Source organism: Monodon monoceros, unplaced genomic scaffold (assembly GCF_005190385.1).
Source record: "Monodon monoceros isolate NGI ecotype Baffin Bay Population unplaced genomic scaffold, NGI_Narwhal_1 Super_Scaffold_18, whole genome shotgun sequence".
NCBI lineage: Eukaryota > Metazoa > Chordata > Mammalia > Artiodactyla > Monodontidae > Monodon > Monodon monoceros.
In genome coordinates, this window is record NW_021703774.1 from 25,495,594 (window position 1) to 25,521,921 (window position 26,328).

At 43.8% G+C, this 26,328-nt stretch overlaps 1 protein-coding gene across 1 annotated transcript in view; it reads right to left on the reverse strand.

Moving 5' to 3' along the window:
• The window catches only part of KIF26B (kinesin family member 26B), a 490,504-nt gene that overhangs the window by 283,351 nt on the left and 180,825 nt on the right, over positions 1 to 26,328 (reverse strand). The window contains exon 3 of the mRNA XM_029228705.1: positions 24,545 to 25,081. Within this exon, the coding sequence (XP_029084538.1) occupies positions 24,545 to 25,081 (537 nt within the window). The remainder of the gene's footprint in view (positions 1 to 24,544; positions 25,082 to 26,328) is intronic.

Consider the following 26,328-nt stretch of genomic DNA (forward strand, 5'->3'; position numbering starts at 1 on the left):
TGATAACTGCACTCTGGCTACACAAAAGAATATCCTAGGGCTTCCCTGGTGGCGCAGTGGTTGAGGGCCCGCCTGCCGATGCGGGGGACGCGGGTTCGTGCCCCGGTCCGGGAAGATCCCACATGCCGCGGAGTGGCTGGGCCCGTGAGCCATGGCCGCTGAGCCTGCGCGTCCGGAGCCTGTGCTCCGCAACGGGAGAGGCCACAACAGTGAGAGGCCCGCGTACCGCAAAAAACAAACAAACAAACAAAAAGAATATCCTATTTCCTGGGAAATACACAATGAAGTATTTAGGCATAAAGGCCCATGGTGTATGCATCTTACTCTGAAATGGTTCAGAAAAAAGTGAACAATGGTTACCTAAGTACAGGGAATATGGGTATATCCTTCGTACTTACTTTTGCAAACTTCTGTAAGTTAAAAATTATTTCCAAAAATGTTCTAATTCTTTTAAGAGTGAATATACATGGTGGGGAAAAAATTCTTCTGAATCAAATTTCCTTTAGGAGTTTACATTGCACAGTTCCTCGTCCTGGCTACCTAATTCCCACAGCAAGCCTCTGGATTTGACTGTAGAAGACACAAAGCGATGACCGACTCCCACCTGGCAAAGGGCTCGCCTCTCCACAACCCACCCCTGGCTCCAGCTATGTGCCTGAGGCCCTCCTCCTGTCTTCTACATAGAAAGAATGTGGGCTTTGGGCATTGGCTCTCCTATCGGCCTAGGTGTCCTTCTCATACTCTCATTTCCGGGGTTGGGTGAGGGGAGATGCAGGATAAGTCTGTCAATGGTTAAAGCAATGCTCACAGTGGCTCTGAAAGCTGATTAAGACTCTCCGGAAGGAGATAAACACACGCTCCTTGGAACCCTGGCCGCCAACACTGCCGCCACCAGAAGCCCGGATTATCAAGGGTTAAGGTACCTGTGGGAATCCCCGGGACCACCTAGTAAAGGAAGTGGCTTGCCGAGGCATTTTTACTGCCTTCCCTCTCCCCACCCCCTGAAAACCTACTTATTTTGAAACAAACTGATCCTTCAATCTTAGCGCCAAAACCTCCAAGTCAAAGAGAATCATGGAAGCAGAGCAGGGCCAAACCTTAAAGGTCAACAAATCCACCCTCTCCCCTGATGCAGGGGTACCTTTCAGGCTACTGGGTCATTCAGCCCCTTTTCAGGATCCTCCAGAGATGAGACGGGAAGCTCCCTACTTTTTGCAAGGCAATAGATGTATTCGATACATACATACATATCCACGATTCAATAACTCTGATTTTTAGAAAGTTCTCCTTTGCCATCAGATAAAAACTGCTTCCCTAAAAGGGAAGAAATTTGAAAGCAGGAAAAGGAAAGGGAACTTTCCTTCATCAGTGCCTGGACAAGCAGGCACACAAGAAATAACTTGGGAATGAATGAGTCAATTAATGGATAGTCTATGCACTGTCTCTTTTTCTATCCTACGGAGCAATAAAAAGCATCCACTGTCTCTTCCAAGATACAGCATCTCAAGCACTTGAAGACATTTTCATGTCCGCCTCTGTCTTCTGTCCAGCCTAAGATCCTCCAACTGTGCCTCACACTACAGTTTATGAAACTGTCACTAACCTTCCTTCACTCATTCACAACTCATTCATTTATTTATTCATCTATTTCCAAAAAGAATTTGTCATGTCGTTAAAAAAAAAAAAGACAAAAGCAACAAAATTACTAAAATAGAAAGGATCATGCAGAAAATAGGGTCTGGAGAGATCTACCATGCCAAACGAAATGTTTACATTGTTTTCATGATTAATTTCAAAACTTGATCCTAATGTTCCTGTTGCAAAGGTGAATAGGGAAACATTGCGAGTCTCAAAACTCCGGATTATGAGGATGAAACAGACCAGTTCCTTGGGAGAGAAAAGGTGATTGCCTGTATCAAGGACAGAGGTCTTGTGTAGGGCATTGTAAACCAGGGACATTGAGTCATGCAATGGATAATCAGTGTTCCTACTCAAAATTCACAGCAAATGCTGAGTAAAATTAAAATAGTTTTTTTTTTTTGTAGTAATTTCTGATGCAAGCTTGAAGGTAGAAGATCAAGACACAACTCAGAGTGGGTGATTACAAAAAGGGTTAAATTGATTTGGTCCAAATATGTAAATATCTTCTTCAGTATTTTAATTTACTCCAAGATGTAACTTAGAAGAGCTGGATAATTTGTAAGTAGTGTTTTAAATTATTGACCCTTAACCAAACCTCCTCCTCCGGGATTCTGAGCCCTGGAGAGAAGAAAGCTTCAGGTTATACTCTCGTGAGAGTCTGAAGTACACTGATCCTATATTCTTGAACAAGCAGCTTCATAAAATTTAGAGACCAGATAAACAAAATGTAAAGTTTGTATTTTGTTATGAAAATCAGGATACTAACTAATGATGTCACAGCCCTGCTGGGAAACAGAAATAGGCCACAGATGTACCTGCCCACAGAGCCAGGGCTTTCTGCAGGATGTAGCTGGGGAGGATGTAGATGTAACAATACCTGTCACTGTTAATTTCTACAACAATCCTGCTAGGTAGAAATTGGTTTTCCCTGTTTTACAGATTCAGAAAGTGAAGATGAGGCCGAGAGAAGTTTGCCAAAGGTCACAGAGCTAGAAGTAGCCGTGGAAGGATCTAAATGTCAAGCTTTCTGGCTCCAAATTTTGTATTTTTCCCACTTTATCACCTGGCTTCCCTGGGCCACAGTATGATAAGTAAATACAATGTCTGTGATGTTGACTTAATGACATAATTATGAAGCTTTGGGAGTACACCAGACTGCCCTGAGAGTAACGTCAGGTCTAGGCATGATGTGCTGGTGTGGATTTTAAAACCAGGAAAAAATATCTTGATTTGCAGCACTGCCCATTTCTAAGGTGTAAATTCTCCCACCATGGCCCAGGCATGGGTTCCAGCACACTACTGGGTCTTCAGAGCTTGTTCCCAGGTAGCAGTGTCCAAGGAAGTCTACTTGCACCTGGTTCACTTCCCATTGAACAAGGAAGTTCCATATTTTCCTGACATTGTGTCCCCGCTATACTACCGAACTTTTACTTTTATGTCATAATGTGACCTGTTTCTGGGAAAGGAAAGGAAAAGAATTGGCCAAGTCAAGTAAATCAAGATCATAGAAAATTCCATCCTGAAAAACCAGAGCATCCTTAAAACACCCCAGTAGTTGCTTTATCTTCAACACATACATGTGCCCAGATCTACTTGCGTTTGAACATTACGATTGTTCAATGTAGGAACCAAAATCGAACTGCTTACTTTTGTTAGGTCTATAATATTGCAGATATGGATAAATTTTTTAAAATAAATAAATAACTTTGTGCAAGAAGTAGTAGGGTCTGAATAAATGCTTCTTACTACTAGCAATTTCACCTACTAATACCATGCTAAAGATATTTTTATTTTAATACTAAATATTAAAGATGCTTTTTATGCTTTTTAAATATTAAAAAAAAATTCTGGTTAAGAATGGTGGGTTCAATACATGCACTTAGGACTGCTCTTTCCTGAAACCCTAATAAAATGACAATAAAGAATTCTGAAAAGGACATAAACTTACAAGGCCAAAGAAAATGGGAAAGGAAGCAACTGCAGTATAATTTTGGAAGCTGGAACCCGGATCGGTGAGTAGTAACTAAGTCAGCAGACCCAAGAAAGGTGAGTCCCAAGCCAGTGATGGCCAAGCTAGCTGCAAACAGCCCAGTTTACACCTCAAAACCCTTAAAAGGCTCAAGAATTGATGGCACCGCTGGAAGTAGGCGTGAGGAAGCTAAGGCAAAGGGATTGGTTTTTAAAGTCTCCTTAAGACACAAGAGGGAAGAGATATGGGAACATATGTATATGTATAACTGATTCACTTTGTTATAAAGCAGAAACTAACACACCATTGTAAAGCAATTATACTCCAATAAAGATGTTTAAAAAAAAAAAAAAAAAAAGAAGTAGTTAGAGCTCCAGATCCCTTCTTCTGCTCTGGGTGGTTGCACCTTCCCACCCCTATTCTCTGAGATGATAAATCCCAGGGTCTCTAGACTAAAACCCACTAGGCACAGTTAAGTGCAAGGAACTAAGAAAAGAGCAATGAAGTCAAAGTTTACATATTGAATTTGAGATCTCCCTTGTCTTCTTCCTCTCAGGTCCCAGAAAACAGGCACCCACCAGGCTAGAAGAAGATTCTTTTCTGACTCTCCAAAGAAAAGAAGTGAAGAAAAATTTTAAAATGTCTCCTTCAGGTAACAGGTAAGACCTGTTACTGTACAGGTAAGACCACACTCAATCCCCTCCCGTGCTCCTCCATTCAGCTATTTTATGCCTCCTTTATAAATATGATCAGTCAGCCAACGATCACCAAATATTTGAGGAAAGCATCTAATACAAAAAAGAAAAGGAAACAAAGCCATCTTGAGGAAAGAGAGACTATAGAGAAAAATAAAACTAAAACAGAAGAAAACAAAACCCACTCAATAATATTCTCAGAGAGATGAATAAAAATATTATATCCGTAAAGTAAGAATGGAATGCCATTTAAGAAAGGAAGATTTGGAGAAGAACAGTAACAACGACAAAAAGAAGCTCTTGGAAATTAACAATGATAGCAGAAATGAGGACGTTACTAAAATAGTTAAAAGATAAAATTGAAGAAATCCTCCAGAAAATACAGGAAAATGAAGAAGAGTTTGGCAGATAGGAAAGCAAACATAATTTTTTTTTAAACCAGACCATAAGACCTAATAATAGGAGCTCCAGAAAAAATAAACAAGGAAAATAGAGGGGAAGAAAACTATCAAAGAAATATTTAAAGAAAATATCCTAGAAGAGGCCAACATGAGATTGTAGACGGAAAGGCCCACGGGGTGCCAGGACAACGGATAGCGATAGATCCATACCCAAATGCATCTCTGTGAAACTTCACAGCACTAGGGATAAAGGGCTTCTTAAGAGAAAGACAGAGAGAGATGAGAAATGCTCTATGTAAATGATCAAGATACAGATTTCAATGTTAACACAGGAAGCCAAAAGGCCATTAGAGAAGTGCCTTTAAAATTCTGAGGGAAAATGACTTCCAACCTAGAACCCTATTACCCAGCCAAAAATTATTAATCAAGTGTCAAGAAAGAACAGAGATGTTTCAGATCCACAGGATCAAAAAATCTGCCCCGCTTGCATACTTAAAGGAAAAGTAACCACAGTTATATGGGTCAGCTGCAGACAGCCTTTATATGTCATAGCAATACCTTTATATAGTCATAATAATTGAACCAAAATTGTTGGAGCAATGGGAAGACAAGAAGTGAGCATATCTGTGGTGTAGGAGTGGGGTGGGTGGTGGTGAAAGAGGATTAAACCCTCATGTTCCTCAGCGGTTAAGCAATAGGTCGGTGATTCTCAAACTGGTCAGTTTCAGGAACCCTTTACAATCTCAAAATTATTGAGGATCCCAAAGAGCTTTTTCTTTTATTGCATAATATTTCTGTTTTTCAATTTGCTTAGTTTTCCGTGTATTTATCACTAATTCAACCCCAAACTCTCCTCTGTGTTCTATAACTCTGTCCTTAAAATGTTCAAACATATCAGCTAAGATGATCATGACATCTTGCTCAAGATTTCTTTCCCAGATTTATGACCTGCACAGTCTAGACAGGTTGCTCTCTCTTAAAACTATCACTAGTCACCATTTTAGAAATTAAACTAAAACTTAAAATATATATGCATTTATTTATTTTAAAATAACAATAAGCTCATTATATGTTGGCATAAGTAACATATTTTATGAAATATATTTATTTTCCCTTGTTAAAAAATTTAATGAGAAGGTTGATTTACATTTTCACAAACCTTTTTTTTTTTAACATCTTTATTGGAGTATAACTGCTTTACATTGTTGTGTTAGTTTCTGCTGTATAACAAAGTGAATCAGCTATACATATACTTATATCCCCATATCCCCTCCCTTTTGGGTCTCCCTCCCACCCTCCCTATCCTATCCTTCTAGGTGGTCACAAAGCACCGAGCTGATCTCCCTGTGCTATGTGGCTGCTTCCCACTAGCTCACAAATCTTAGTGTTTGGTTTATGGTTTGTGGATTATGTCTGGGTACGTTGTTTCAGTTGAACATATGCAGAAAGTCCAACCTCATACGGATATAAAGTTGGCAAGTGGAGGACTATTTTAATAGCCTTTTCAGATAATTGTGGATATTCTCCTCTGATACTATACTAAAAATTGACAAATGGTGGTTTCCTAAAGGTTCACTGAAATGAGCAATCTGAAATTACATTGATAAATGTTTAGTACTCTGTCGTACTAAAATCCATTAGGCTACCTTGCACTTTGAATGGACATTATGTTACAAGATTTTGTAACATAATGCAATGGTCATTTGGAAAATACTGATTTACTGGGTTATACATATCTTCCAGATGTTGATACATTCTATTATGCAATATAAAAAAATCACATTTGTTATTATCACCACTAATCTTATCAGAGAAGTCTTTAAGTATTGGGAAGCTTTCAAGGCTCATGGTGGAAAAATCAAGTTTTCCAAAATTGAGACTTCAACTGACAGCTCAAAGTTTTTCACTGGTAAACCTAGCCCATCAGTTGTTTTCCTCTAAATAGCAAGCCCTTGCATTCATTTTTGAGAAAATGTCTGCAAAATACTTAAGTCTGAATAACTATGATTTGCCTGTCAGTTATTCTTTCAAGTAAAAATGTGTTCCACAGGGGGAAAAAGGCCAGGAGCTTGCAACTCAGACAACTGCATAAGTGTTTTTCCCCCCGAGACAACCACTGTACATCACTGAAGCACCTCACATTTCAACACACATTTCTAGGTTTAATAAAATTAATCATTTTTATTGCTTCATCAAGGACATTCTTAAGTGGAAATGTACTTTAAAAAAAACCTCCAAATGTGTAATTGTAATTCTTCAGTAATTAAAAGATGAAGAATACAGTGACTAGTACAGTTTGGTGCCCCTGCCTTGATTCATGCAGACACCGGCAGTTTTACCCATCGTTGTCTTACACCATCAGAGCAAATGTCCACACAGTAAAAAAAAAAAGCCAAAGGATGTCTGAATGTTACATAAAAATAGTTTTGAACTCATGGACCCAGTGAAAGGATCTTGGGACTCAAACGGTCCACAGAGTACACGTTGAGAGCTGCTGTAATAGGTAGTCTAAAACTAACTATATCAAGTTAGTAGGAACATAGGAATGATATGATATGGAAATAGATATTAATGGAAGCAGGAAATGTCCACTGCATTCCCAGTCGTGGACTGGTGTCCTTCATATCAAGTCTTGTCAAATGATTTAACCCTTTAACTTATGTGCATGTATAACTTAGATTTTAAAAACGGATAAAAAGGCAATTTTTTAAAAAATTTAAACATCGTAAGTAATTTAAGCATTCTTCCAAAACATAATTTACTGCTTCAGATACTCAAAGGATTAGAATACCCCTTCAATGGATAATCATGGTTATGTAAAATGAGCTTGAAACGTTTCTTTTTTAATGTTGATATAATATAAGCTATAGCTCTTTTGTCAGCCAATTCTAGTAGTAAAGGTAGATAAATTATAGCTTATTCCAGTTCTGCCAGGAGAGTTGTGTGCTTGTGTGCACGTGTGAATGTGCATACACAAAGATGAGCTTTTTTGAGAGTGGACAGTGTGAACTCTTGAATCATTAAACACTAGATGTAATAGAAATCCTCCCCCATCTGAGAGGAAATGACATCCCTTGGATTAAGCTTTCTTGCTGCCTGTAAGCCTCACTCAAAGAGGGTCATTGCCTCTCTTCCCCAATGCTCACTGTTCCAGGGTCAACTTACAGAGACAGACTTATAGGGACGGGGGCACACTTCACACCCCACGGTAGCTTTTCTGTGGTCAGATCCAAGGTTCAGAACCAACCCGTTGATTGGCTATCTTCCCTCCTAGAATAAACACAGACTTAGAGCAGCATTCCTGACAGAAATACAATTTTGGACGAATGGAATTGAAAGGTTAGATTTGTAACGGTGAAGAAAGGGATATGAGAGGAGGGCTGGTAAGCCTGTCCCCAGAAAGAACAGCCCAAGCGCCATCTTTCCATGATGACTTAACTCACTCCTCTCCAGGGGAGGCGGGAGAGAGATGTGGAAGGAACGACTCAGTCACGCTCCTGTTTCTGGTGAAAATACACTGGACCAGGTAAATTAACACAGTCTTTACCCTGGCAGTTTCCAAACACAGCGATAAACGCTAACAGCAGCACATGTGAAAGGTAAGAGAAAAAAGAGCAAATCTGGGCAAATCAGGACTATGACATTTATGTGACTAGGCATTTAAAGTAGCTGTTTTTTCTTCAGTAATTAAAAGTACGTTATTCGAATAATCACTTTAGTCTTATTTTTCGAGGAAAACTATTTTCAGTGTGAGCTACTTTATCTACTTTTCTACTTCTTCAAAAAGTATTGATCCAGAACATTATAATGTAAATCTTCTCAAAAGGTGGGTTTTTTTTTTAATCCTTCAATAAAAATACTAAAATGTTCAGATCATGGGCCTTTGTCCTGTAAGATTAATTCTCCCCAAATACTAAACGTGAACTTCATGTGCCAGAACATCTCAATCACCATAGTTTCCATGTCACACCTTTGGTCTCATACAGATGAGCATGAAAGACTCACCAGGGAGAGCGGTAACTGATCTGCTTCTCAGTGTCTGAAGGGGGCGGCATGGAACCAGAGGACCTTTTAACTCAAGGGTTCAAAATGGCCTATTCGAGCCCCCAAAATATAAGCACATATTAGACCAAAGTTGGTAACTGCAGCCCAGGACTCTTAACATTTCCTGGGTGAATAACCAGAGGTTGGGTGAAGCGGATGAGGGAGAAAAGTGAGACTTGGACTAGATCTCTGGTGCCTTCGCATTCTGCCCTGCCTGCACAGGGTCACAGCAGCACCCAGTCACACTCGGGGGGAGGTGTCAGGACAGCTCTGCCTGCTGATAATACACGCAGACAAGGGCAGCAGAGAGATATTTCTAAAGGTGGAATCAAGAGCTAGACAGGGTAATTATACCTCTACTTCCTCTAATAATACAACATCTACTATTTATTTCTGGATTACTGCTCAGTTAGATAAACAGTTCACCTAATCCATAGCTATATAAATAACCAATGTTGAGATGCATTTTTCCAGATACCCGGATGGAATTCCTATCTGGGTCCCACCCTGTTTTCCCACAGCATGGCGCCTGTGCTTCTGCCCTGGCACTGACCCCAGTCTGACCTTCGTCAGAGAGCTGTGCTCTAAGCCTCACTCATCTTTACATCCCAGTCCCTGATACCTGGCATACTGTGAGTGTCTCAGAACACTGAATGAAAGGAAATACTGACTTGAATCTATTGTTCAATTGAACTGTTTTTCTCCTCCCAGGATCAGAGAGTGACAAAATGATTCGTGACTTTTGTCATAGGTTAAGCTGATGAAGTTACTCATCACTTATCTTATCAACGGACAGCATTAAAAAGGAGGTTGTTTAAAGTAGGAAACAGTGCTAATACAGGTAGTGAAGCCAGTTAGTGGGATCCCTGTGACCCTTGCAGTGTTTATGGACACCAAGATCAGGGTGGAGGAGGGTGAGGGTGAGATTCTTCTGCATTGTGGGTGGTCAGGGTCTAGTTTTCCTCCATAGCTGCCAACCCAGCTGGGCGTCAGGAGCCCTCTGAGCCCACCGCCCAGTAGTTAGGGTCATAGAGCCTGCCCACCATCGAGGCCACAGGAGTCACTCAGTGCCACTTTAAGAACACTACTGGAGGGAGGGAGACGCAAGAGGGAAGAGATATGGGAACATATGTATATGTATAACTGATTCACTTTGTTATAAAGCAGAAACTAACACACCATTGTAAAGCAATTATGCTCCAATAAAGATGTAAAAAAAAAAAAAAGAACACTACTGGCTGCCCCCCCTACACACACACGTGCAAGTAAAGGACAGCCAATTAGAACAGCCCATCATCCCTCACTGACCTCCTACACCAAGACATACTGATAACAGGCATAAGCCCTACCTCAGCTGTCTAAAGCACTGTGCTTTGTATCCCCAGGAACTAGTATGGTGTCTGGCTCAAAAAATGTTTGCTGAATGGATGAATAAATGTATGACTTAACACAGTGTGGTTATAACATAATGACCCTGCTTTTCATGTCTAGGTACTGACACGACAGAATAGTACCGTGGAGAAGACACTGACCAAAGCTGGAAGACCTGGGCTCTGGAATAGCTTCTCCCGCTTCTCTTACGGCCTAGCCTCAACTGTACCTACCTCCTAGACACAATGCAGCCTTGCCTCTAACCCTGCCGACTCTCATTCACATCTGCCTCTGGACCAGGGTCCCACAGATATCCTGGAGCCCAGGTGTTCAAACCCGAACTCTTTTCTTGTGTCTTCCCTCGGCCTCACCCCTTCAGCCTTCCTTGAACTAGTAAACAGCTCACCACCATGTGGCACCCGACGCAGAAACCCAGGTGTCCTCCTCAACTATCCTCTTCTTTGTCCCACCGTCCTCAAGGTCTTGGGGCTTTATCCTGAACATCCGTGGAATCAGTCATCCCTCACCCAAGCCCTCTGCTGCTGTCTTTCTCCAGGCCTCACCACCTCCCAAAGCAGTGGTCTGCCCACTTCCCTCTCTCTCCCTGTTAGCAGTAGCATCGCTACCCTACCACCCAAAGAGTTGTATCTACATGTGGCTTCTCATTGCCTAACTACCAGGGCCCTGTACGTAGCGTGTAGGAATGGAGCCCACACGTGGCCCATTGTCAATGCCACCTCGGTCCTCTGCCTCTTCACCAGCCTGCAACACACCGTTCTCACGATATCACTGTGGCTTCACATATCTGCTGTCCTTTCCACCTTCTTGTAATCCTGTCCCCAGATGTGCCTTCCTAATGATAACAAGCAGGGGTGTAGATTCAGGGTGCTATGAAGTAACAGTATGCGAGAGAGTTTAAATACTTGGTTCTAACAGGCGTTACGTGTTTACAATATATACATATTCAGTGTATGTGTATTCAACAGATATTATGCTAGGAACATATATAGCTTATAAAACATTTAATGAGTAGTTACTGTAATTAATACATTTACACCAATTAACCCCGAATGCTGTGTTGGTTCATTTTCCACTGAGCCTATTGCATAATTAGAAGTTAGCAGCCAGTTTGAAGAGGTCGAAAGGTTTGTGATGTCTAAATATGTGACTTCCTTTCTAATTAGTCCATCTTAGTTTCCATTGCCTTTTCTGCCAAATATTTTCTATAAATTGCTAACAAGTGATAGAATTGACTGATTTTCACTGCAAGTCCTTTTATTTCCTTTGCCCACCCTTTCTCAGAGACGCAAATAAACCGTGTTAAAATGAAAATATAAGGGTAGAATGAGGGGAAACGTATGAATAATTTTCAACCTAAGTAATTAAGTCTTAGAAGTCTCGAGAGGTGATTGTGTAATTTAAAATAAAGAAGGAAGAAAGAAAAAGAGAGATGGGACACTGGGCGAGGTGAGGAGAATGAAGACCGAAGACTAGTCACTAAATAAGGGCAATCGTCAGGATAGGACTTGCTTAATATTGAAATCAGATAAGACCAGAACTCCCTCATCGAGTTTACTATTAATATAAAACTTATATTATTATTAACTTGTAGAAATGCTATCTACCAAACTTCTTAATTCCAACGAATGACTAAGTACATGCTGAATAACACATTTGTTGACTAAATTTTTCGGAGTTCAGAAGTGTGGGATTCCTCTGCAGCAAGCACCGTGCCTGGAATATGGTGTGCACTCAGTAAGTGTTAGCTGTAATTATTATTCTTATTACTATGAAACTAAATCAATAACATGCACATACGGCTCAATATGTGCATACTGAATTGCAAGTTGAGAGACAGTGAACTTGATAACTTTGGAGAGAAACCAACCCAGAAAAAGGATGAGCACCCCGCTAGGGGAGTGTGAAATGTTAAAAGCTCAGCTGTCTGTTCACAGGCTGACACAGCTGAGGGTAGAATGGGGCTCCAGTTTTCCTCTTTGTAAATGGAGAAAGTGCCCAGGGTCATGAAGTTAAGTGGCAGAAGTGGAGATGGAATTAAGATTTGTGGTTCATTGCACTCTACCGTCTCCACGGTCCCCAAAGCAAAGGTCATTTCGATGGCTGAAACACTTCCTGCCCTTTTTAGCCAGCCAGCCACACTCTCAGCAACCAATCAGTGTCCCCTCCTCGGTAGCAAGTGGATTTGCTGCCCTTTTTCTAGAAGAGTAAAGCTTCGAAACTACCCTTGTTAGAGGCCAGCGTCCCCTGCCCCTCATTTGTTCCACAAAGCACCAGCTACCCCCATCGATCTTTTCTACTCATTACTTGTGGACAAGAATTTTCATTTCCCTGTTCTGTCCCTCTCTTACCTCCGAAGGGACTCAACAACATGGCTGCTGCTTCTAAATGGCCAGTTTCATAAACGGTGGACTCAGCCCTGAATTTTGAACAGCGTGTCTGGAGGGAGTGGTCCACCTAACCTGACAGCAGCAATTAAACCCTCAAAGCACCTACGCCACTGAAGCATTCCACCAAAAAGGCTATTTAGTTGAAAAAGTGCAATCTGTCCTTAGAGGAAAACAAGAAAACTGTTGTCTTCAACAAAAACTCTGATACACAATCTTAGCTGAAATGGGTTCTGAACGAGTCTTGAAGCTACAGAGTGAGCCCTGCGAAACAGCCGTGTTCGAGATGGTCATCATATCGTGACTGCTGGAAACTGAGCTCAGATACAGGGATGCCTCAGTCTTCAGATCACCAGTTCCACCATTTTTTTCCAGGCTTATGTGCATTGTTCCAGGTGTGTCTACCTCACCTTCAAATGTCTTGTTAGGCTGCAGGTAGGCAGAGAGTCATGCTGTATGAATAGTCGATGAGGCCGATTTTGTAGAATTTCTCAGTATGGGATCTCATTTTGTGTGTGTGTGTGCCTAAAATTTCATTAAAATCCAGTGCTTAGAAGTAAAAAAAAAAAATTTAGAATGAATGAACCTAATCCTTAAAACAATCTTAGGAGAGAGATACTATAAAAGGAGGTACTGATATTTTTATGTGGCAAAATGTCACTCAGCTAATAAGCAGGCGAGCCAGACCTCCATGCAGACCTGGGCACCCTGTCCACTACCCCAAACCGAGTTCCATCTTCACTGGAGATCTTGGCCAACGGGGTCCTTTCTAAAGAATGTGTGTTAGGACACTGAGTTTAAACATATACTATTCCGTTCAATTAAGATCACACTGTTGACAAGGAAAGGGCCCTGTTGCCTCTTATTCATCTTAGGAAATTAGTATAATTCATGGTGAGATTCCCAGTATTAGGCGTGTTCAGTCTGTCTCTCAGATGAGCTAAAACATGTCTCACTAGATGGCAGCATTGCTTCCACAGCCTTTTTTGTTTGTTTTTGGCCCATCTTTGTCTCAAGCTTTGTCCCCACCGGCCTCTCCGCCTCCCAGCGAGAATATGTAACACAGGGCATTTATTTCTACGTGACTGTGCAGAGCAATACAACATGAACGTGGACTTGCAAGTCCTAGTGACTCAGAATTGCCCCAAAGAAACGTTCGCAGAGTGTGCTGTGAGTGGCTCTCCCCAGGATGTGGAATGTTGAACCAATTTGGGGAGCTGGCCCCTTCCCCTGGGGGGAGGGGCCAGTGCAAAGGAAACTTTGAATCCCAGCTCAGGTGTGCTCGCGTGACCTTGGGCGGGTCACTTGACATTTCTGGGCCTCAGTTTGTCATCTGTAATTCACAAGGGCAGCCTTCTCATCTTGCTTCCACTAGGGTCTCTGGGGTCTGTTTGCTTTAACAAAAGGGGAAAGTGTCACGGATAAGCTTCTGAAGGGGTATGTTAACACCTTGAGGCCACTGGTGCAGCAGCAATGCACTAAATGGTCTCCAGGGTCCTAAAAATGGTAACTAACATGCTTCCTAAACACCTAAATTACTCCCTGGGAATGATTTAGGCATAAGAAATATATGACTCATTAACTAATCTTCACAAATACTCCACAAGACAGAAGCATGCTAATTTGTCACGCTGAAGACTGTTAGCACAGTAAAATCTCAATTTAAAATTAATTAGGTGTGTGCCTGCGGTGGGGTAGGCAAAGAGCAGACTTGAAGTTTCCAATTTATTGACGATTCCAAATTATGTAATAAGTTTAAAATACTTTTAAAAGAAAAACGTATTTTAGGGCTTCCCTGGTGGCACAGTGGTTGAGAGTCCGCCTGCTGATGAAGGGGACGCGGGTTCGTGCCCCGGTCCGGGAAGATCCCACATGCTGCAGAGCGGCTGGGCCCGTGAGCCATGGCCACTGAGCCTGCGCGTCCGGAGCCTGTGCTCCGCAATGGGAGAGGCCACAACAGTGAGAGGGCCGTGTACCGGAAAAAAAAAAAAAAGAAAAAGAAAAACGTATTTTATAAATAAAGATGTAAGTGAATAATAAGAATGCAAGTGTATTACAATTACATTTACCAAAGGTGTAAACTAAGGAAAGCAAGAATGAGAGACCCGAGGACTATTTCAAAGTGTTCTTTCAATGGGCGTTAACTCCAAAATAATGAGATACTACTCTTTTGAATTATTTTAAATGCTACCCTCTACTACTCTGTAGAATTTTAAGTGATTCATGTTTATATACTGCCGCCCCTCCTCCTTTCAAAATGTCTTCAAAAATGGAGAAAAATGGGTCCATGGGCCTTTCAATATTTTATCAATTTACTCACTAACGGTGGGATGAGATCATCCTGTTTAGAATATGACCTTCTCGTGTAAGATGTGGTGCACATACGGAAGGCTGGTTTCTGGCAATATGTGGAGGTGGCTGACGTTATGGGGTAACATTTATTTCATAAGCTTAATATCATTGTATGGTTTGGGTCTTGTTTTTTCATCCACGACTGGTTCGTATATTGGAAAAGAGGGCCCTGATTCCATTCAGTCTTGAGTCTGGGGAATCTGCATTGACCAAGAGGAGATGCCCTCAAGTATCAAGTCCCTTCACGGAGGGGTCACCAACGTGTCAGACACGATGCTAAGTGTTCTACATACATCATCTCATATAATCCCCATAACAGCTCTGCAACGGACCACCTTGCAGAGGAGAAGATAGAGACACACCATAGTAAGACGCCTGCTCGAGGTCACACAGTAAGCAAGGAAGCTGCACTTTTATTTCGGGTGCATGAGCTGCAAATCTAGCGTGACCCAACATCTAGTCCCTCATTGTTTGAGACTTGGATAAACTCATTGATAAGTATCAGCCTCAGAGTTCCTAAAAAAAAAAAGAAATCTGTTTACTTTGTCATTTAAAAAAAGCAGTAGCTGGGCTTCCCCGGTGGCGCAGTGGTTGAGAGTCCACCTGCCGATGCAGGGGACACGGGTTCATGCCCCGGTCCGGGAAGATCCCACATGCCGCGGAGCAGCTGGGCCCATAAGCCATGGCCACTGAGCCTGCGCGTCCGGAGCCTGTGCTCCACAACGGGAGGGGCCACAGCAGTGAGAGGCCCACGTACCGCAAAAAAAAAAAAAATCAGTAGCCGTTGTTACCCCCTTGGGTAGCTCACTATGGACAGTGAGCTTGGTTCCTTTCCTCAACTCTACAGAGAAAGCAAGTATTCTGCCTGAGGAAACCAGGGCTGGGGAGGATGGCCAAATGGGAGAGGAGGTGAGATGCTGTCTAAAACAAAGACAACTGTGAAAAAGGGTCACATCCAGGGAATCTTCTCTCCGGCATGATGTCACTTCCCTCGCGCAGCAATCCTCAGCTCTGCCCCCCACCCCAGCCTGGCCTCAGAGAGCTGAAGAAGAGGGGTGAGTCAGGTCCCCTCTGCTTGAGAGAGAGAACCACTTTCCCACACCTCTCAGCTCCCACACACACAAAGGACCGAGGGGAGAATAAGAAACACTTTTAAGCAGCATAGCACCTTACTCAGTATTTCTAGCCTCTTTCTAGGGCTTAGAAATATCTCTGAAGGAGAAAAACAAAAACACAGACCATTCCACCAACTTAACCCAAACGGTCAGCTTGGTCGGTAGAAAAGGAACAGAACCTTTCCAGCACTAGTCACATTAGGTGCTCAGCGTGAGCTGAGCTACCCCAGGGGGCGCTCCAGGAAGTGCTATTTACATTTATACCTATGGCTGTGAAAGCACAGCTGACTTTAAAGGTAGTATGTAAGTTCAGAAGAGGAGGTGGTTATTACTCCACAAAAAAAACTCATGTGTGGATTTTTTTTTTTCATTTCACCTGACTCTTGAGGTAGTCTCCACCTGGATACGGGTGTGTGTGGATACGACTCTTCCCTCACTTTCTTGGCTTTGCCCTTCCCTTAATTTTTCTCCCTCCACAGAACAGAACAGGAGTGCTCTACTGCTGACCGTCTGTGAACATCTGCACCTCCTTCCTTTTTCAGAAGTGGATCAGCAAGGAAGGAGCATGGGTGTGCTCACCTCCTCAACGCTACCTTCACCTTTCACCCGTCCGTCTGTCTGGCATCTACGTGGCATCTATCTATATGTCGTGAGAGGAACTAGCGCCCCCCGCAATTCATGTCCACTCAGAGCCTCAGCATGTGACCTTAGGGTCTCTGCAGATGTAATTAGTGAAGGGTTGGGATGAGATCATACTGCCTTAGAGTGGGTCCTAAATTCAATGACCAGTGTCCTTTTAATAAGAGGGAAGAGAAGAGGAGAAGGCCTTGTGAAGACAGAGGCAGAGTCTGGAGTGACACAGCCACAAGCCAAAGAACACCCGCTGGAAAAGACAAGGAAGAATTCTCCCATTGAGCCTTCAGAGGACTACGGCCCTCCCGACACGTCAGTTGTGGACTTCTAGCCTCCAGAACTATGAAACAATAAATTTTTGTTATTTTAAGCCACTTGGTTTGTGGTAATTTTATTATGGCAGCCCTAGGAAACTGATATACCATCCATCTATCTATCTATCTATCTATCCATCCATCCATCTTCATTGTTCCCTTCCCTGCACTTATTTCACCACTGCCAGATAAATTGTTCTTTAAAGCTGTGGTTCTTTGCCCTGGCAGTTAAAACAAAGCCTGGGTCCCGCCCGAGATATTCTGATTTAATTGGTCTGGAGTGTGGCTTAGACGCTGGTATTCTTCTTTTTTTTTTTTTTTTTTGTGGTACGCGGGCCTCTCACTGTTGTGGCCTCTCCCGTTGCGGAGCACAGGCTCCGGACGCGCAGGCTCAGTGGCCATGGCTCATGGGCCCAGCCGCTCCGCAGCACGTGGGATCCTCCCGGACTGGGGCACGAACCTGTGTCCCCTGCACTGGCAGGCGGACTCTCAACCACTGCGCCACCAGGGAAGCCCTGGTATTCTTCTTTAAAGCTTCCAAGCAATTCTAGCGTGCAGCCAACTTTGAGAATTCCTGTTGTCAAGCAAGGAGATCTTTCCATTCTCCTGCTCTGAGATCTCCAGTGGCTGTCTTCTGCCTACCAAATTAAAAAATGATAGCAACTAACACCTTCTGCTCTGCAATTTTCAAGGTGCTTTCAAGTTCATGTGAACCCTCGAAACGCCAGACGACATAAGAACAGTTCCATGAAACCCCTACAATCTGGTCAACAGACCCTACAGAGAAGATGAGCTTCCTTCTACAGATATTCCAGCCGAGTCTCTCCCCAACACTCCCACCCCCGGCTTCGAATGTTTTCTGCAGTTTCAACATATGAGATACTTACATAACGGTAATTACTAGCTACCCGATGGAGAGTGGCTGTGATGTGCTTGTTATTATGATGCTGTAACAATAGGGAAATCTGAGACAATTGAAAACCATCCGCGCAGTATGAGTAACCTCTCATTCTGTGGAGGCACCCAAATGAAATAATCTGACTTGCTAATATACTGTCTGATCCACCGGGTAACGCAGCTTGTTGTACGGGATGAAAAGCCCATGTTCTCGGCCATCCTGCAGGCTTCCACAGCAGCTCCACGGTCTGCATACCTCATTAGCTTCTCCTACCAAGCTTTTCAGCTACCAAATGCTTATTAATCTCCTATGCCCATCCCTGAAGCAAATTACTGAAAGTTTTGCATAGAAAAACAGCACACATCTATTCTCTATTCTGTAAAGTTCAGGAGGTCAGACATCTAAAATGCGCTTGCAGGGCTGCTTCTTTCTGGAGGCTCTAGGGGAGGATCTGATTCTTGATTTTTCCAGTTTTTTAGAGGCCGCCTTCACTCTTTGGCTTACAGCCCCTTCCTCCCCCTTCAAAGGCAACAAGCTTACATCTTCTCTCTTCTGACCTCTGCTTCTGTCCTTACATCTGCTCCTTCTGACTCTGATCCTCCTGTCTCCCTTTTATGAGGACCCTTATGATTACGTTGGACCCACACAGATAATCCAGGATGATCTCCTCATCTGAAGATCCTTCACTTTACCATATCTGCAAAACCTCTTTTACTTTGTAAGGTAGCCTATCCATAGGTTCCAGGGTTCAGGACATGAACATCTTTGAGAGGCCCTTATTCAGCCTACCACCCAAGTAAATGACCAGATAAAAAACATTTCTGTAATTTCCTGATGAAGTTTGGGTGTTTCCTTCAGCCCATGGCCCTGCCCGTATTTATAAGAGGTTATGACTTTTTTGGAATTTCACCCTGAGCACCATATTCCTGAGAAATGCTCTGTCCATGACTGAGTATACAAACTGATTCCTTTTCTTGTGTTCAGCATTTGTCAGAATTTATAAAGGTGATAAATAACACTCATCTGGCCATCTATAAACAGGAAAAGAACAAAAACCCATGATGTTAAAAGATTGTGACATCTTGTGCTATCGGCCTAGCTGGACAGAGCAGCAGCAGATGGGCAGCAAATTGGCACTCAGGCTGGCCCAAGAAGGGCACTTTGCGTATTTCAGGAACAGGCAGCTGAGCTCTGGAGGGCTGCAAAGAACGTGAATGGGAATCCTCCACTCCTGACACACTGCAAACACCTGCCCTGCTCCTTTGTGAAAAGCGGCTCAGTGGGGAAGCAGCACACGTGCACCTCACCCCGCAGGCATCAGCTGTACTACCCGTGCGCTTCCAGGTTCCACAGATCCATCACAGTCAAAGCCTCTGGGTGCTGGACCACTAGTGAGTGTCAGAGTCCACCTCCCTCTTCCAAGGGCACCTGGAAGTCCTCCATAAAAGGGTCAGCACCAAGTCCTCCCATGGCTTCTGACCTCTGAAGAGCAAGGCTTATAGGTACCGCATGGTACCAATTAATTCCTAAAGATATAACTAAGACAATCCCTCACTGACTTCAACCAGAGTTCAGCCTGGAATTAATCTCTAACACTGATTCCAGTGGATGTTGTCTGAGAAAGCAGGATAACTTTTATCAAACTCATTTTCCCTCAAATCAAGAAATGCTCATTGAATACTTCATCACATTAAGGCTTCATTATGGATTTATTACTTACGTATTCATCTAACATCTTCTCGAATTTTCTTGACAAGTTCAATTTATCAAGGTCCTATAAAATAAAGTTCTTCTACCCTTTCAAATGCCCCTGTACTGAGGGGGACATCAAAAAGCCACCTGGACTACTTACATTGCCTCCAAGGATTTATTGACTATCATTAAGATACTTCAGGTTAAAGATTAGCTTGGAGCCAATTAACTGGTGGTTTCCACCAAAAGCCTTGAGGTCCGGATAGGTCTTATAGCCTGGAATTTTTTCCTAAATCTAAGGCCAGTCAGGAGAAGCAACTTTAGTGTTTCCTTGAGATTGGAGCTTTCCCTAACGAGCAGCCAGTTTTTTATATGTTAGCTGCTGTCAGAAACAGGAGAATAAAACGAATCTATGTTCTCAATGAGCAAAAGACATCAAACATAGTCAGGAAGCTCTACCCAAAAGAAACCTCCAATCTCTCAACCCTGGGTTTCTCCTCTGGCAATGAGGGAGCTGATAGACGTTCCCCTGTGTTGCAGTTTACAAAATACGTTCATACTTTTTTCTTAATTGTTCTCTATGTTATCTTGCAAGGTAGGGATTTCACTCATAAGGAAATAGACTAAAATGTTAAGCTACTAAAATGAGGTTCAACAGATGGTGGGGCCATGGACTTGAACTAGGCAGGACCATCTCCAAATCTCCCACCATGATGCAAAAGGCAATTACCATCCTATAGTAATCACCAGCATTCTGTGATTAGGAGCATTATGTAAAGTCTTTCCTGCACGTACTTACTATTATAAATGTAAATCAGGCAAAAGCAATTGTCATTCAAAAGAGTTCATTAATCTGTGGTGAACTACAAGAAAATAATCCAGACATGTCTCTTCAAAGTCAAAACTCATGTGATCAAATGAAAGTTCTAGAGCATTCTCTGCTTTCCATATATATGTATTGATGGTGTTACATGTCTGCAAGTTAATAAAAGAAAGTCTTTCTTTGAAACAGTCCATCTTAACAACTGCTGTGAAATCAGCTTGCTATGATATTTAATGAAAAATTATCTTTGTGGTTTGTTTGCCATTTTTGATATAATCTCAGTGTCTCCTAACTTACTATTTTTCTTACCTCTCTGGATAGATTCATATTTATCTGCGATGCTTATGGGTTCCCACACTTTCTGGAGGTTTCTGAGAAACGTGAAGGATACAGCAAAAGAGAATCAAGAAATCTTCCTACTGCAGCCTTTGAAGACTGCTACACAGTGGTGTAGGAAACAGGGGACTTCAGGGATTTGATGAGGGACCCTTCTATCACCCATACAGAGGTTTTATTGTTTGTTTGTTTGTTTGTTTTTGTGGTACGCGGGCCTCTCACTGTTGTGGCCTCTCCCGTTGCGGAGCACAGGCTCCGGACGTGCAGGCTCCGCGGCATGTGGGATCTTCCTGGACCAGGGCACGAACCCGTGCCCCCTGCATCGGCAGGCGGACTCTCAACCACTGCACCACCAGGGAAGCCCATACAGAGGTTTTACCCTGCTCACTATTGCAAAGCCTGTCTTCATTTTTGTCATCCTCCCTGCACTTAAGTGGCAGAAGGGCAGCGTCCTCTTCTCCCTTGCTTCTACAGGCTCCGGGTCTGTTGGTGCACAGCAGCATCAGTGGCAGCAACAAAGTCTAGATGCTTCTCTGCCCAGGAACAGCTCTGGCACTAAGCCAGAGGGCCATCTTCTCTGTGGGAAGGGATATGGGAGTAAGGGTGAGCACGAAAAGTGAGGTCAGCTTTCAGAGCAGTCACCCATCTCTGCTGAGCTGGCCAGACTGTGAACTGCAGAATATTTACTGCCGGGAGATGTCCGTAACAGGAGCCATTCAGTCTAGCCAGACCCAGAGCCCCCCCTCTAGGGCATCAGGAAGACATAGTCATGACACGGGGACACTGGTTCACAGCCAGGCACCAAATCTCTTGATCCCAGAGAGATTTCCTCTGATCCCTTTAACTACTGCTCAGGGGAAATGCAGAAATTAGCCTGTTCTGAGTTGGAAAGAAGCAATCCAATTTACCCAGGGCAATCTCAGGTTGGTGGCTTACGGGAATCACCTTTGTATCCGGCTTTGGCCGGTGGCGCAGTGGTTAAGAATCTGCCTGCCAATGCAGGGGACACGGGTTTGAGCCCTGGCCCAGGAAGATCCCACCTGCCGCAGAGCAACCAAGCCCGTGCGCCACAACTACTGAGCCTGAGCTCTAGAGCCCGCGAGCCACAACTACTGAGCCCGTGCACCACAACTACCGAAGCCTGAGTGCCTAGAACCCGTGCTCCGCAACAAGAGAAGCCACCGCGGTGAGAAGCCCACGCACCTCAACGAAGAGTAGCCCCCGCTCACCGCAACTAGAGAAAGCCCTCGCGCAGCAACCAAGACCCAACGCAGCCAAAAATTAAATAAATAAATTTACAAAAAAAACCACAACGCACCCTTCCCCTGCTTCCTACCCTAAGGGCCACAGGACAGGAGCCTGGGATTCCAGACCATGGCAGCAGCCCCGACCAACACATAGCATAGTGTCTGGCGTTTGGTAGAGCTTAATAAACGTTTGTTATTGTACAGGAAATTCTTTTTCATCTGAGGTAGGGGGAAAAAAGGAGGAGCAGAAAGAATTATTGCACACATTTTTTAAATGTACCAATACTCCCTAATCTTCCTTTTAAGCTCCATCTTCAGCTCTCCCCCTTACAGAAACTTTCCTCACACTCTGAATACTTTATATGAAAGCACCAGTTCCACGCTCTTCTGTCCTCACTCATCGGTGCTGTGCAGCAGCTGAATCCTCTAACTAGCACCTGATACACGTTACAGGGGCTCTAGGGCGGCGGAAGGTGAGATGTGAGTTGTCTGTGTAACATGAGTATGCGGCTAGCACAGCCCAGGATGTGTAGAAAATATGACCTGGGTAGAAGGATGTGCACCAGAGCATTTTATTTACAGTAGCAAAAACCTAAACTCTAATAATTGATGCTTGGTTATATAAATTAGGGCATACTCATATAATGGGTAGTATTTAGATAATGGAATACTAGGCTACCATTAAAGATCATGTTTTAGAAAAGTAGATAATGGCATGGGAAAATGCCCCTAGTATATTAAGTGAAAAGCAGATCAGAGAATTGAACATAATCACAATTTTAGAAACTGCATGTGTAGAAAATCCTGGGAGGAAGTACACCCAAATGTTAGGTAGTCTATTTCTGGGTGATGTTGATTTTTAAAGGCCTACTTAAACTGTTTCATATTTTTTAAATTTTATTTTACAACAGACATGTATTCTTTTTTTATAATTTTCAGAATTGTCTATTTTTAAACTACAAACCAAAAAAAAAACCATATTATTCAGCAACGGAAAGCAGCTATTCTGTTCCTGCCCTAGATGGTTATGTTCAAGCCTTAGACTATGAAGCCCCAACCAGGGTGCAAGTGGTTCCTCATTATATTTATATCTACAACCCAGAAAATTCTGTCCAAAGGTGAAGTGGCAGCCAGGCACCCACAAGTCAAAAGAGGAGTCCTCTCCCTCGGTATACCATATGGTTTCTGAAAAGAAACCATATCTGGAAGAGATGCTGACCAGAGATTGCTCTGGAGTAAGCTAAGAAAGTTGGAAGCAGCTGTGGCGGGGAGAGCCGTTCTCCTGGGCAGGGGAGAGCTGGTGTTGGTCTGGCACCGTCTCTGTGGCCACAGGTAATTATTCCATTTCTCTAAGCATGCTGATCCCCACCTGTAAGAGAAAGATCTAACATCTGCCCTGCCGACCTCACAGGCCTACTGGGGGGTTAAACAAAATGATGTGTGCTCTATATTTTATAAACCAAAATCCAGGCAATGAAAAGTTTGGTAGCCCAAGAACGCTAACTTCTTAAGATAATGATCCACGCTCCCCACTTTCTTTCAAGATATCAAGAGAAACAATCTATATTCCCTTCTACACTCTAGGAATTGCACCAGAAATTTTATCAGCCACATTTATAACTCAAGTTATGTTTCCCGGTACCCTTGCCCCATGAAACAGAAACTATGCTATGTGTTCACTCAGCGTGTTCCTTTTTTCTCCTGGGCATATGGACAGATCGGCCTGCCCAGGCTCCCCCTGAGAGAAGGTGAGACCAGGAGACTGAATTCTTGCCCCTTCCAGGCTGGGTCCCCACATGTCCCTGTGAGATCCTCCACCCTCTCTCTTCCTCCAGTTCCTGGCTGGTTGTACAAGGTCTGGTGGAAGACTCTGAGGCCTCTGGAAAAGGGTGACGTGCTAGATGAAGGAGGCTGGGTCCCGATATCAGAGTGGAAGGTCACCCACCAAACACCCCATACGACAGGGACACAAGCGAGAAACAACTCGAGACCGCTTGCCGCCCCAATTACCTACCCCAGCTAATACACTCTACGACCTTGGTCACCTCTCCACCCCAGAGCGACAGTCAACACTTCCTGCTGCTTCCCACATGAGTGACTCAAGGGACACAGAGAACACGTATGGTAAAGCCAACCCTCTTCCAACAGAAAGCTCACACGAGCAAAATTAAGACAAATATTTTAGATTCCTTGGCAGACTTAAGACCTGCTCTCTTATTTCTATAGGGAAACTTGAGAGTACATGCTAACTTAAATAACTGAGAAGAGAAAATAAGAAAAGGGGAACACGCGGTTGGTTACCTAATCCCACAGTATTTAAGGTGGGTTGCAAATAGAAAAGGGTTAAGGTCTCTCAAGTTGGGAGAGATTAGGAAGGGTGTCGACCTCTCCTTCAGAGGGTAGAGACGATGGAAACAGAGTGCTATCTTGGATCATTCGTTCCTCATATATTTTATCTCCATTTAGCATTGTTCAGCAGGGCTACATGGAAACATTAGGCTCTGAGTTGGGGAGTTCCCAGGAGGACAAAGTAGAGACAGGAAGTGTTGCCCACTTCTCTGCTTTAACTGTAGCCAGCCCTGCCCTTTCTTGCTCGGAGACTACTTACCTGGTAGGGGTAGAGGGTGACCCCGTTGGTTCTCGACAGGGACCAGGTGCCATCCAGGTACTGGTGAGCCTGGATGGCCACTGAGTTGAGGATATTCCCATTGCTGGGGCTGGTGGCCATCTGGAGGCTGACCTTGGCCTGGTGGGTTGGAGACCCACTCTTCTTCTCCACCCCATTGCTGACCCCGAGGCTGTTGGGTTTGCTGCTATGCTTATTGGTGATGAGGGCTGTGTAGTTGGAGGAGGCATAGGAGGTGGGCACAAAGGCCCAGTCCCTGGGCTGCTGGAGCCCCCCCACGTGCCGGGACCCCACCGGAGTGGGGATGTTGGAAAGGGCTGGGGGCGAGCCAGGTGAGCCATCGAAGTGCTCACTGCCAGCCGCCTGTTCCAGGGTCAGCACCATCTGAATGGCCTCCTGCTTCAGCTGGTTCAAGTGTGTGGCACATATGTCACAGCGGTTGTCCCTGTCATTCCATGCCTTCCGGATGGTGTTGGGGACCTGGAGCTTGTCGTGAATCACAGCCGAGAAAGCAGCGTCCTGGAGAACACACAGACAAAAGAATAAGGAGAGTCTATCAATCAAGGCTGGTAAGCGCAATTCAGATGCCTGGTTTCTGAGTTAAGCCCTAGATGTACCCAAAGAGTTTGACTGTTTGACTGACATCCAGCAGAAATGAGCGGCCAGATTGGCAGACGAGCCCCTAGTTGACAAACACATTTGACAAATGTAAGAAGTTTTGTGTTTTTTTTTGCGGTACGCAGGCCTCTCACCGTTGTGGGCTCTCCCGCTGCGGAGCACAGGCTCCGGACGCGCAGGCTCAGCGGCCATGGCTCACAGGCCCAGCCGCCCCGCGGCATGTGGGATCCTCCTGGACCGGGTCACGAACCCGTGTCCCCTGCATCAGCAGGCGGACTCTCAACCACTGCGCCACCAGGGAAGCCCAACAAATGTAAGATTTTTATAGTGGAGACTTTAAGGAATTAAAAAAAAAAAAAAAAAGCTTTCTGAGCATCCTCCTTACCAGGCCAGTCAAACAAGAACATTCCAGATTCTTCCCCTTGTGTCCACTAAAGAATCATAGCTATACCTGGATGCTCCCAAGGTGGTCATTAAGTAGACACAAATGGTCATCCGGGCCTGGCAGGGGTGAGTGCAGTCACTCTGGACCAATGCATTGTGGGCCCCCGTGAACTATGGAAAGTTGGCAGCAGGTGGAGGTACTACTTGTGACCCAGAACAGAGATTCTATTCTAAGAAAATCCTAGCCTCATTAACACCGTGTGCTAAGTGCCACTGGAAGAAAACCAAACTAAACAGATTCTGGACCAGAGATCTAGCCTCTCCAGCAGCCCAGCAAACCCCTACAGATTCACTGTGTTTACCATTGGCCCCATGGCAGGCTGGCCATGCCTGTACCCATGTGTCTGATATCCTGATCCATCAAAAGAAAAATGTCTCCTTGATAAACAGTCCAAGATACTTTTCCCCAGAAACTTCATCTAAAACTATTAAAAACTCTTTCGTTCAGAAGCCCTTATCTAAAAGAAATCAGAAAGTGAATTTAATGAGGATGATTTCTTTCATTTACTTTGCTTTAATTTTTATAGGAAAGCAAGACTGCACAGAGAAATAAGCAGTAGGTGTGTTAACTGGGTATCAAAATATTTGGCTTCTAGTTCTGGTTCTGCTACCAATTAGCTATGTGACCTTGGACAACTTACCTAGCCTCACTGAGCCTCTCATCTGTCACGCAAGGCCGTGGCCTGTCTTTATTGTAAGGTCCT